The sequence below is a fragment of the Guillardia theta genome, assembly GCF_000315625.1.
Source record: "Guillardia theta CCMP2712 unplaced genomic scaffold GUITHscaffold_12, whole genome shotgun sequence".
NCBI lineage: Eukaryota > Cryptophyceae > Pyrenomonadales > Geminigeraceae > Guillardia > Guillardia theta.
The window spans coordinates 983,701-996,472 of record NW_005434662.1 but is presented as its reverse complement, the minus strand read 5'-3'; the positions used below and the strand labels follow the sequence as shown (position 1 = coordinate 996,472).

General features: G+C 53.8%; 3 protein-coding genes across 3 annotated transcripts; 2 read left to right on the top strand and 1 right to left on the bottom strand.

Annotated features, from left to right (window-relative positions):
- The first annotated feature begins 6,308 nt into the window (after positions 1–6,308).
- GUITHDRAFT_151042 (hypothetical protein) lies at positions 6,309–6,866 on the top strand. The gene has a single exon (XM_005838251.1). It carries the CDS (start codon positions 6,477–6,479, stop codon positions 6,645–6,647), a length of 171 nt encoding a protein of 56 aa, XP_005838308.1. The 5' UTR covers positions 6,309–6,476; the 3' UTR covers positions 6,648–6,866.
- GUITHDRAFT_134800 (hypothetical protein) lies at positions 6,848–8,452 on the bottom strand (the record flags this gene model as incomplete). Its single annotated transcript, XM_005838250.1, has 11 exons — positions 6,848–6,894; positions 6,969–7,034; positions 7,124–7,162; positions 7,212–7,302; positions 7,340–7,384; positions 7,508–7,629; positions 7,686–7,744; positions 7,788–7,884; positions 7,928–8,155; positions 8,176–8,322; positions 8,368–8,452. 11 exons carry the CDS (start codon positions 8,450–8,452, stop codon positions 6,848–6,850), a joined length of 1,026 nt encoding a protein of 341 aa, XP_005838307.1.
- A 3,043-nt stretch (positions 8,453–11,495) lies between these two features.
- Positions 11,496–11,942, top strand: GUITHDRAFT_66274 (hypothetical protein; the record flags this gene model as incomplete). The annotated part of the gene is made up of 1 exon (XM_005838249.1): positions 11,496–11,942. A coding segment is annotated over one exon (447 nt), but the record flags the coding sequence as incomplete, so codon positions are not given.
- Between the last annotated feature and the right edge of the window lie 830 nt (positions 11,943–12,772).

Here is a 12,772-nt window from a genome sequence, read left to right as displayed (position 1 = left end):
GAGATGATCAAGTCCCCAGGCGCGACGATGTCTGGCTTGATGCGCAAGTCCTTCGACCCTCCGTTGTAGTTGGAGGACGCTGGTCCCCTCGAAGACCAGGGAGCGAGGTTCCTCTGCTGGTGGCCGTAGCACGTCCCAGGCGTTGGATTCGTGCCGCACTGTTGGCAGGCGCTGTAGTCACCAAACTCGCTAGGGTAAGAGTAAGGGCAGCAGGAATACTGCGAGGATGTGCCAGAGCTGCCGCAACAGTCCACCAGGTTGCACGGGTAGTTATACTGATGGATGGAAACTTGACCAGACAACTCCACCGCCGAATTGTCCAGGTTATACACGGCTATGCCGAAGCCGTCAACTGACTTCGCTTTGACCCACTCGGTGATATTGTTCTGTTGGGCGGTGCAATTATTTAAACAATTGCTGACGACCCTCGAGCAGCTTTGTGCTTGAGAGTCCGAGACTGTGCATGGAAATGTTGTACAGGGTTGCAGGCATGTCTGGAAGGCAGAGAAGAAGTTGGGTCGGTCAAGAAAGAATATTTGTAGGCGAGGAATGTTCTGCTGTGTTGTTCGGCCAGCGATGAATTCCATTCTCACACTCGCTCCGACCAGAACCCAGTTGTAAACTTGAGCGATGAACTGCTCTTGCAGGAAGGTAAGTGTAGAAGTTGAAATGTTTGGGAACACCATGAAGTACCACGACTGCCTCGTTAAGCGGAAGTTCTTCACAGAGAAGAACTGGTGCAAGGTGTCATTGCAGCAAGAAGGCAAAGTAGCCATCTGTGTCTGCAAGATGGCAGCGCTGCTGATCGCCACACCGCCGATCACTGGCGATCGACTACAAAAGCTCGGGAACGAGCAAGCGGAGCACATGTCGTCGAGCGGGTTCCTCAGCCTGGAGGATTCCGTGAAAGAGAGGGAAGCGGACTCCGAGGAACCCACTGTGATGCAGTTCTTGCAGGTCCCGGGGGAGAGAATCGTCCCTTCAGCTTGCAGGTCACCAGCATCTCCGGCTGCTACAACAATCAGGAAGTCGGGGTGATCCCACACGAACTTGTCGATGTCTGCAGCATGCGTGGAGTAGGTGTTGCAGGTTGAGGGCTGCTCTGTGTTTGTGAAGGAGCATCCCCAGGTATCGAGATGTATCCTTACCCCATCGTTGTAAGGCTTCTGAAACAGCTGCGTGTACACATCCGTGGGCACAGTCATGCTGCTGACCTTGTTGCAGGGCTTTCCAGGTGTGATGCAGTTGGGATCAGAGTTCTGCATCAAGTCCATGAAGTGTATCTTTGAATTGTGCGCTATCCCCTTGTACGGATCCGCTGCCCTCTGCTGAGCGATACCATCAGGGGTCGGAGACATGTACGGTCTGCCAGCAGCAGCTCCTGCAACATGCGTCCCATGGCCAGTGACGTCATCGCCTCCATCACCACACGGCTTCAGTGCCGACATGAATTGAATCTCTCCGTAAAGCGTTGCGTCCAGCTGCACATTCCCTGACCCCACGTTGACGACCACGATGGTGTAGCCTCCAGTAGCAGCTCCGAGCGCCTCGTACTCTTGTCCTGTGCTCGTGTCATAGGGAACTTGTTTTAGCTGGGCCCCCTTGCGATTACAAATGTTCAAACACTTGGAGAAGTCAGGGTTTTGGGGATCAAAGGAGGGTTTGTCAGCCTGTGAGATAATGAACACTTGTATGTCAACCTGGACGTCATACGTCCCAGCGCTGGGGTTCTGGATCGACTGAGTCCCGCGCGTGGAAGCGTAGAAGCTGAACATCACAGAAGCCCCGGAGCTGTCGTAATTCCTCGGAGGCTGATTTGAGAGCCCACTGCTCGCTGGCATGTCGAAGATGATCGGAGCCCCTGCCGATATCTTGTTCTGAATCCCCGAGAAGCTTCTCTGATCTGCGCTGATGTTTACTGGGCACATCCCGCACACCGCACAGCTCGTTATGTACTGATACGTGACGATTTTCCTGCGCAGGAATGACAGGTCTTGAAAAGGAGGCTGCAAGCCCTGATCGCTGGTGCCGGAGGGCTCCCAGAAGAAGCAGTTCAACCAATCAATCCCTGTATCAGCTATCCCGATGTATTCGTTGATGCCCGTCAGGTTCAAGATGTCGATATACGACTGCCCATGAGTGGCTAGGTTGATCGTGAGGCCGTCAGACAGCAGCGGGGTGGAATACTTTCCTTGCGGCAGGTAAACAGGTTGCTTGTCTATCCACAAGACCTGTCCAGTGAGGTCAGCTTGTGAGCCGGACTGAGACGAAGTGCAGCACCTCGGGCTGCTGAGCAAACCACTCCAAGACCTCGCTTGACTTCGGGTAGGCACACGCCACTGAGATCCTCCTGGGACTCGCAACGAAGACATGCACGGCAACAAGTTGAGCTATACAAAGCTGAAGGTCAAGACCAGCTCTCAACCTTGCAACACTTATCGCACCTGCTATTTCAGCCTGCCATCTTCGGGCTAATCCATGCGCCCTAGTAGAGTTTTGCTGATTCACAGCATGCGACTTGTTACAACAATCTATGATTCCATTTTCCTCCACAAGACTGACATAGAACATTGCCATCCTGCAAGGTTGAAAGTTCATCATTGTTCCAGAGACAATATGATGGGTATTCACCTCTCATCCCGTGGCTCTGATCTAAAAAAATTGAAAAATGAGAATCGACGCTCTGAGACTTTGTCTTGCAAGTCTCTAGGTAATTTGTGCTTCCAGTGTCTTCGACCAACCCACTGAATGTCGGGATGTAAAGCAATGGTGAGCGCTTTGATCTATCAGGCACTCTCATCAAAGCGCGGCTGGGGTGCAAGGAAAGCTTTCACCTTATCGGCTACAACTATGTGTGCATCGTGAGGTAAGTAGGCTTGAATCATACCCTTCAGCAGAGTCTTGGAAAAGTTGAAAATTCCTTCCTTACGGTCAAGCAAGAAGCAGAATTGCGCAGAGTTGCACCTGGTTTGGTCTTGACGTACCACTGCTGGAGATTTTTGTCTTCATTCGCTAGAGCTCTCGAAAATCCGCGGTTCAACACATCTTGAGTGCAGGTGAGTACCTATCTACCACAAGAGGAGCAGCCCTACCATCAAGAATGGAAGGCTCCTTTGACGTATCAATGGTCTCTCCTGCGAGCAAAATTCTTGCGTCCTCCTTCTGGCACGTTGAGGGCAAGAGGAGACAAAGACGAGCAAGAAGATCAATTTCATGACACCACCTTTGAACGTCCTGAGGATCATGATATAATTTTTCCGTTATGTTATCATTGATCTCCGATTTCTGACAAATCACTCCGAAGAATGATGATTGGCAAACTTGCAAACAATGTGTAGTTCAACCAGCAATCACAATGAGTTGTATCAGGGTCGCATTCACTTCCATGCACCTGCAGGAATGCTGTGAGAACAATAGCTGATAAAGATGATATGGAAGACATGAACAATCAACTTCCGAGTACGACAACATGATACTTTTTTCGCGGCAAGTTTCAATCAGGGAAATCAATTTGATGCAGCTACTACACGATCGAGGAATGTATGACTGCTATGTAACTTGGCAGTTGTCTATCTCTTCCGCACAAATCTCCCAAATACCTCATCGCAGCATTTTGGTTACAGAATTTTTAACATCGGAGCCATCCGATGAACAATAGGCTTAGTCTTTCAAAACTACTTCCCTCTTGCTTTCGCAACCTTGGTCTCATGGTTTGATTATCTTCATCCTGTAACTACCAAGACTCTCCTATCTCTCTCAGTTCTCGCCATACTCTCGCTCTTTCATCAGTTCCCGCCTACAGCTACCGGCATCATCATTGTTTGCCTACTAGCTCTTCGCTGTGTACTGGCAGCCTGGGACCTAAACTTTCCAAAAAAGACTCCCCGGGCCCGGCGCCGCCGGGCCCACCAACTTACACGTAGTAGTACTGTACGGTCACCGGGTCACGCTCACCGGCCGGCGCGGCCGGCTCCGGGCCGAGCCGCTGTCACCGTGCGCCCACCCTGGTGTCAGCCCCCCAGTAAGTTCACAGTCAACTTCCGGGTTTAGTCGTCGGAGTCACTGGGCGGGGAGGCTCAGCCTGGGCCTGACTCAGCCAGTGTCGGAGTAAGACTCAGAGTCGGATTGGACTCGCCACCGTCACCGTCCGATACCGCCCGCCGGCCCCGCCGGGCCCGGGCCGCTCGGGTGACGGAGTGGCCCCGGGCCCGGCCCCCGCGGCGGCGCCGCGTCTCAGTCACTTCATAGGGTTGCCCGGTCACTGAGTGAAGTTGCACATTGAATTGATTCCGAAACTCAGTCAACGTTTCCGACAGAGTCAATCGCCGCACGACGGGCCTGATCGGTGACCGGGCCGTCGCCGGGCCGGGCGCCGCGAGTCCGGCGGACTCCCGGCCCGGGTCCGACTCCGTCCCCGCGCCCGGTCGGCGGCGATCATCTGATGATGGGCCCCCCACTGAGTGGGCGGCCCCCCGGAACGGTAACTAACAGTGACGCCGGATCATCGGAACTTCGGAACTTCCGGCGCCGAACCGGACCGTCCGGGACTTCCCGGAGCTGGCCGCCCCGCACGGCTAGTACGGCGGCCCGCCCCGGTAACTGCCACGGTACGGTCCCGGAGTCGGGCTCCCGGTCACTGCTCGTTTCCGATCGGATCAGAGTCCGACTCGAGTACGGTGTGGGCCGGGGCTCCCGAGTACGGGAGCCTGACGGTCTCGGCGGCCCGGACTGACCGTACTAGCCTAGTAAACGGGCCCGGCCCAGTTGGAAACAGGCTTATCAGTATATAACACAGGATATATAATTTTAAAAAGGTACCATCAGTTTAAAATCTCCGTACAAATGCGAACAAGTGTTTTATAAAAGTTTTATCGCACAGATTTGAACCATAGTGGAGCAATACCGGTAGTCTTGGTCACCCCCACCCCACGAATATCTTGAAAAACTCGGACAAACTACCCCTCTGGTCATCTTTTAGTACCCCACCTCAGTAGATATCTGTCTGATAGAGGATTGACCTTCGTCTGTGCCCACCCCATTGTATTTTTTTCCCCAGATCATATCCACCCCTACCCCTGTATTTTCACCCCACCCACCTTATGAAAGACATTCTGGCAAAGTGACCCCCGTCCTCATCACATTTAATGGTTTCAATAATGAAAATTTATCATAGATTTCGAAATTTCCTCACAACATTTCTCAACATTGAACCACCCTACCCAGAAGATAAAATTGCACACTATACCCACGGGTCTGACCAAGTTTGTTGATGACCCCACCCCACCATGGATATTTATTTTGTCTGCCTGGGTTGTTCTACTACGATCCCCAACTAGTTCTGTATCCCTTCTCTCTCCGCTCCGCTGTCTCCTCGATTCTCAACAACCTACCCCGTCTCCTGTCTCCTCTCCCTCAGTCCCGGTCCCTTTCCCACTCATCTCAACCATCGTATCTGAATCCGCACACCTGCTTCTTCATCTGCATCTTCAAATCCCAACTTCGTGATAACTCGCTTGTATCCTCGTTCGTACTCCCCCCCCCTCCCCCCTCCCCCCCCTTTCCTTCAAGGAAGGTGAATGCGAAAGTCTTGATATGCATACCTCGCGTTCACCGGCATCATCAGCATCGCCGGCATCGCCGGCATCGCCTCAGAATCTCCCAACTGCGTTAAAACCTGTCGAGTTCCACTTCCCCCTGTCAGTCTCGCCTCCCTCGTCTTCCCACAGGAGACCTGAGGAATGTTCCCCCGATAGCTTTCTTGGATCGCCTCGAAAGCCTTTGGCAAGACCGCATGCTATCCCGCGCCTGCACACCAAACTTGCAACCCTTTCGATCTCACCAGCGATCGTTTGTGTCAGTGAGAATAATCGTGCAACGAGAGCAGATGACACGCCAAAGACCAACGATCCAGCGGTTGCGTCCTCAAGATCTGACACTTCTTCGGCATCATCGGGAGAGAACATGTTACGAGGAGGTTTGGGACGTGACAACATAATTGCTACTGGATCCATCACACCATTCAGATCTAAGCAGGCGACCAATCTTCCCAGTCTGAGATCACATACCAGCATGTCGTCCTCTTTGCAAGCGATATTGAGCCCCATGTCAAGAGTCTCGGCTTCTCCTCGAATCAAGAGCGAGCTGGGCGGAGGTTTGAAGAAGCCAAGCTTGACTTTCAAGCAGCTGCTCAGCGCACACGATGTGAGCATGCAGGTAGCCTTGTCGCTCCTCCATGTGTGTGCAGTGAATCATCCTCCTCAGAAAACTGCACAAGTCTTGAGCTCGAGGCAATCTCTAACCAAGGTAAGTTCTATTCTTCTTGTAGTTTACAACATTACGACGTGCAACATTTTTGTGATTCTGGACTTTTAAAGGATTTGGAGAGGGACCAACTGCAAGGCAACCTGACCAGGCTAGCGCCGATTCAGAGACGGAATAATTCTGGTGATGCTGTCAGACTGCAATGCGCCGACAAAATGGTGGAGAAATCGAAACTTGAACAATCTGAGACTCAAAGGCAACTTCGCCATTCCCATCAAACGTTGTTGCATCAGTACACGGTCACTGCATGTTTCGCAGATTACATTGAGGCACATAATCATTTTCAGAGAGGAGGGCCAGCCTTGCGAGTCATGGCGGCATGGTGAGATATTCCTTGCAAGTGGAGGAATCCCGCACAAACTTTAACCCTTTGCTACTGCTTCCACGAGGCGTCAATTGTTCTTCTATACGTTGGCCAGAAGCAGTGCAACCAGGAATCGTTCCCAAACACGTCCTAAGATGTTCAAAGTTGAAACCTGTGATATGGTTGAATCCGAAAGGCAGGCTGGAGTGTTGGTCGAAAGTTTCACGCAAGCTGACGTAGAAGGGTTTCGTACGCTCTCTGCGACATGCCTAGGGGGCAATAGAGTTGAGACAAGTGCTCTGCAAGACCTTCAACATGTGGGCAGGCTGCACATGACAAGTACCTTGATCCCCTGCGATCGAAAAGCCACACAAAGAGAGGTAAGTGTGCAGGGGATCGCAAGTTGCTTCTGTAAAACAGTTCATGAGATGATGTGATGTTAGACGAACGAAAGGAATGTTTGAATGTATAGAAACATGCCTGGAAATTTGCTGAAACCTCCAAACGTCTTATTTTCGCACTTGCACAAAAACCTTCCTGCATGCAAATCGGATCAATCAAAAGCATCGTTCTGATCGTGTCTTACGGATTGCTGAAGAGTCGGAGAAATGAGCAGACCCCAGTATGTCGAGCGAAGCTCCTATCCAGAAGGAGTAGCACGAATCCTGTTTGAGAACCTTGATACCCAGCCAAGATAGACGCTGCATGACTCACGCTGACTTTGTTGCATCTACCTTGGTAGCCTCCGGATTCAGACACCTTCAACATCGTCAGGGTGATCGTCGTATTCCACCTCCCTCAAGCTTCTCTACTCCCCCTATCCCAGCAATACTTTTGTCTTCCTATGAACACTTCACGTTCAGCTTCATTCGCCTGGCTCACCATCCTCTTGAGGCACCATCGGACTACATTGTTGCGTTGAGAGGCATCCATCGTATCGAGGTACCCCATGAGCTTCAGTGCGGCAACAGCACAGTACGTCGATCCCCCGTGGGCTTCCAGACCTTGGGTGAGCAAGGCAGCGTCAGCAGCAGCAGCTCTCATCTCGCAACGAGCAGACCAGGAGCCAGACCGAACCCGCCTTCGTACGTTTGGCACGACAGGATGTGCGAGGCAGACCTGCACTATGATCAGCCTCCAAGGCGCTGCCGGCACGAGTCACCTCTCGCGATCAATGCAGGAGAAGTCGCCCAGCATGAAGCAGATGGCAGCAGCGCAGTACGAGAACCTAAGGTCAGCCTCCCCGCCGTGGTGTGCACCTGGCATGTGAGTCAAGAAGCGGTGCTTGACTTGAGTTCTCACAGAAACTCCCATCCTCTCCTTGACAATTGCGAACCATCTGTTGAATCCCCTTGCGATCGAGGGTTTGGATGTTGTAGTCACAGATGACAAGCGTGGCAAGAGCCGTGTACGACATGGCAAGATGCCCCAGGTCCCAGAGCTTACAGATGTCGGCGTCAGATCTGAAGAAAGTAGAACCTCGAAACCCCCCGGGCTCTGCCAGGACAAGCTTTGTCAGTATCATCCCTCCTAAGCAGAGGCGATCAGACCATTGTCGATGAGCAACCGTATCATCCACCCGCAAACTTGCTCCTTGTCTTCCCCCGTGAGTGCATTGAGCACGTCAAGGCCCGAGACACAAAAGTACGCGATGGTGCATCGGTTGCTGTCCAGCCCTTGCAGCGATCCGGGAGCGCCTGCACCATCATCAGCAGGTGGAGGCATCATGCGAGCTTCCAGACCTTGCAGGAGCTTCCTGAAGTATCGCTGGTGCAGTTTTGCATCGAAGCTGGCTTCAACTCCGTCCACACCACCAGCATCGCACATCTTCTAACGTCCAGTCACCGCCATCTCCTGGTTTTTCCTGTTACCATGACGCAACCTTCAGTATCTACAGGTCAAGAAAACCACTGTCTCAGGTAGGCAGCGAGCAAGCTGTTCTAGATTGGATCCTGCGTTTCTTCCGTACTCTCCTGTCGCTCTTTCTTGGTCCTGGTGCCCTCTTCATCCTCGGAAACTATCCTCCCTGGGTCCTGCTCACCTTCAGTTCCTTCCTCCATCATGTCCTTCTCCTCGTCTCCTCCGTCTCACTTCCTGTCTGCCCTGCTCCCTGCTCCCTGCTGGAGTCGCAAACCATGCTCCCCTGAGAATTCTGACCCCCACCCCTCTATGAGTGGAATATGATCATTACCCCCCTTTATGGGCAAACAAAGATGGCAATATACCCTGGGGGTCATTACCCCCACCCTCTATAATTGTCTTACTAATCACTGGCCTATTTCTCGTAGCTGCCTTTTCCAAAGCACCTGTACCCCCTTCTGGACCTTGAAACAATAGGGTTCCATATACACCCACTTGTACCTTCACGATTGGGGTAGAGGGGGTACATTTAGAGTAGGAATTACTTGGAGCTGGTGTGGTAGGGTAGTCACCCCCACCCCATCTATTCCAATACACGGCGGCCGCCAGCATGTCGAGTGGGGGAGGCAAGGCATGCAAGGCAGGAGAGGAGAGGAGAAGTGCTGTGGAGGAGAGACGAGGAGTGCTGGAGAGAGAAGAGAAGGAGCACTGAACTGAGAAGAGAAGGAGCACTTACTTGACGATAGGTGGAGCACAAAGGCGAGAAGAAGAGGGACGCAGAGGACTGAGCGACAACGGCAGTGTTTGATGAGAGGACTGCTGTGGGACATTCGAAGGGAGTGAAATGGATCGCAATGGAATGGGTTTGATGCCATGACCTAAGGAAGCTTGCGGGGGCGGAGTTGCAAGCTGCAGCTGAAAGCAGGCAGAAGGGGTTGATGGATGGAAGAACAACGCTGCTGTAGCTTTTCCCTCTTACACTGGCCGAGTCAATCTGTTGACATCTTAGGTGTATATTCTCTCCTCTGTGGTTGAGCTATGCTCTAAGAGCAAGCTCTAGGGACCGATCAAGCACGAGTGCGATCAGGAGTGTCACTTACTCAGTCCTGAACATAACAGAAAGATTTCTAATCCATAAGTTACGAGAAGAGCAGTGGTGAAGATGGAGGGCAGAGCGGCATTTTGCAGCTACAGCACCATGGCTGGCAGTCTGCTGTTGCTGTCCTATGTTCTTTGCATGCCATGCGCATGCTCTGGGATCTTCAACCCTCGCGGGTGTTTCTCCATGACCGTTCCTCGGTCTCGCCCAGTCTTCAAGCATCGAGATGCAACCCTGGACCATAATGTGGCGCTGCTCCTCCGGCATGGGAAGAACTTGACCAATATGTCCATGCAGGCGAGGGTGGACGAGCTCGATGCCGAGTGGAAGGATGAGATGATGATGAGAAGAGCAGCAGCCAAGGACAGATCCTTTTCTCCCTTCCGCCTTCGCGAGTCGATCTCAACAGGAAGCAACGAGACGACACTCAGGAAGCACACGAGCATGCAGGAGCTGGGGCAACTACTCTTGTCAGACCCCATGATGCTCTTCAGGAGGAGGAAGCATCAGATGCCTCAAGGGAACGTGACAGACAGAGCAGGGGGCGGTGAGAATCTTACCTCTACAAACGCTTCGTTGATCTCCAAGGAAGTCAAGAAGCTTACCATATCTGAGCGTGAAAACTTGGTGCGAACGTGGGGTCAAAGGTTCGAGCTGATCGAAGAGGAGGCGTTCGTGCTGTTCTGCCGGCTGCACAAGAGCGGGACCGGGAGGCTGAGCAAGCTTGAGTTTGCGGAGGCCCTCCGGCTGATGGGGGCTGACCGTAGTGAGACTATGTGGAACTCGAAGATGTTGCGGGGCCGGCACTCCTTCGACCGCCTCCTGCACTTCATGTTCGAGGCGATCGATCTGGACAGGACGGGGAGCATCGGGTACCCGGAGTTCGTCGAGTGGCTCTTGATGATCACGTCGGACGAGATCGAGGATCGGCTGCGGTGGGGCTTCAAGCTGTGCGACATGGACTGGGATGGTTTCATCACCAGGAACGAGGTCCTCGCGCTTATCCGCCTCATGTTCTGGGCCCTCACCGGCCTCGAGCTGGACCACAAGAACCCGTACGTGGGAGACTTCGTCGCTTCTCTGTTCCAGCGCGCACGGGCGTCTTCCTCGCCCTCGTCTTCGTCCTCCTCGTCCTCTACTGCGGGGAAAGATTCAGCGTCTCAGCGCTTGTCCAATGAGAAGAACGAGGTCATGATGTCGTGGGATGAGTACCGGATGAGCTGCCTCGGGAGCGCTGACGTCATGAGCCTTGTTCATGGCGTCGACCAGCCATACCGGAAGGGCTACTACGGGGGGAACAAGAAGAAAGGAAAGAGGCTGCACGTGAACTTGTTCAAGACGGGAGGAGTGGCGCTGAGGATGGGACAGGCCGTCATGATGAAGCAGAGGAAGTGCGACTTCATCCTCACCCTCATGCTCGGGCTCCAGATCGCCATCGAGCCCGAGGTCCAGCTCAACAGGACGGAGGAGGCGAGCGTATCCGAGCCTGGCCCTAGCAAGGCTGAGCCTCCTCGCAACCAGTCGCCGCTGGAGACGTTGAAGACTGTTGTGCTCAAGAGCTTCATGTCCCCCCCCCCCGTGCAGGCTGAGCAGGAGAAGCCGAGGAAGGAGGGAGAAAGGGCGGAGAAGAGTGTGGTGCAGGAGGAGGAGGAGGGAGGGGCAGGCGCGGAGGGGGAGGAGGGGGGGCAAATCGTGGGGGATGTGGATGGGATGTGCTCGGACACTCCGGGGAAGGGAGGAGAGGGCAAGAGCAGGGGATTGCTGGGAGGCCTGCTGGCTTGCTTCGGGTGCGTATCGGAGGAGAAGACGAACGAGACGGAGGTGCAGGCGACAACGTATGAGATTCCTCGCTTCCTCCGCACCTGCTACAACGACGAATGTCTCCCTCGCTCGCTCAAGGGCCCCCAGAGGATGAGGAGCAACTCGTCAATCACCTCCTACGGGGCCTCGCTCTACCGTGACATCCGCAAGGCGTTCGGGGTCAGCGACGACGCGTTCCTGGCGTCCTTGGGGATCAAGCAAGTGATCGGGGGGCTGCTTCTGGGGGACATGAGAAACGTGGCGGAGAGGGTGAGCGAGGGGAGGAGCGGAAGTCTCTTCTACTACTCCCACGACGGGAAGTTCATGGTGAAGACGGTGAGCAGGGAGGAAGGGGATGCGATGCGTTCGATGCTGCCAGCGTACTACGAGTACGTGAAGGAGAACCCAAACACGCTCCTGATGCGCATCCTCGGCCAGTTCGACCTAGTGCACGAAGGGATCAGGTACCACCTGGTCGTCCTCGCCAACGTCTTCAACACCAGCCTGCCCATCCACGAACGGTTTGACCTCAAGGGCAGCACGTTCAAGAGGACGGTGGGAAGGAAGAGGGGGACGCCTGGCATAGTGCACCGAGACATCGACTTCATCGAGACAGGACGGCACCTCCGCGTGTCCTCGCTTCTCTCCGAGAGGCTCAAGACGCAGATCGAGCGCGATGCTCGTTTCCTCGCGCAGCAGAATGTGCTCGACTACTCCATGCTCATTGGGATTCACAGGAGGAGCTGGCATGAGGGGCAGGCCTCTCCCCTCTTCGACCCCTCCAAGTCCAGCGCGAGGAAGTGCAAGATGCAAATGTGGATCACTCAGAACTCCAAGGACCTCCAGCGCCTGTACGACGTCATGCGCAGCGAGCTGAACGCCAAGAAAGGAGGAAGCGTCAAGTTGGGTTTCATGGACGAGCTTCACTTCCTCAACTTCGCTTACTTCGCCTACAACTGCAGCAGCGGCAAGGACGGAGAACAAAAGGCTGAAGCCAAGGAGCACAAGGCTGATTCCCAGCATGCCAGCAGCGCGAGCAAGCAAGCTCAGCCAGGCATCTCAATCTTTCAGGCAAGAATATTTGTCCTTATCCTCGTCCTTATCCTCGTCCTCGTTTTGGTCCTTTTCCTTGTCCTCCTCTTCCGCCTACCCCTCTCTATATCTCCTCCTATCTTCTTCTTCTTCTTCTTCTTCTGCTTGAAACTCACCTTCCATCGTTCTCATCGTCCTGCTCCATACCCACGTTTCTCTCACTCCGCACCATCGCTGCTTCTTCTCTCTCCTAGTCGTTGTCCTCACTCCTCGCAGGAGGTCAACGGAGGGATGGAAGGAAGCACAAGAACAGAAGGGAAAGGCGACGAGGAGGTGAAATTGATCTCTACGTCCTC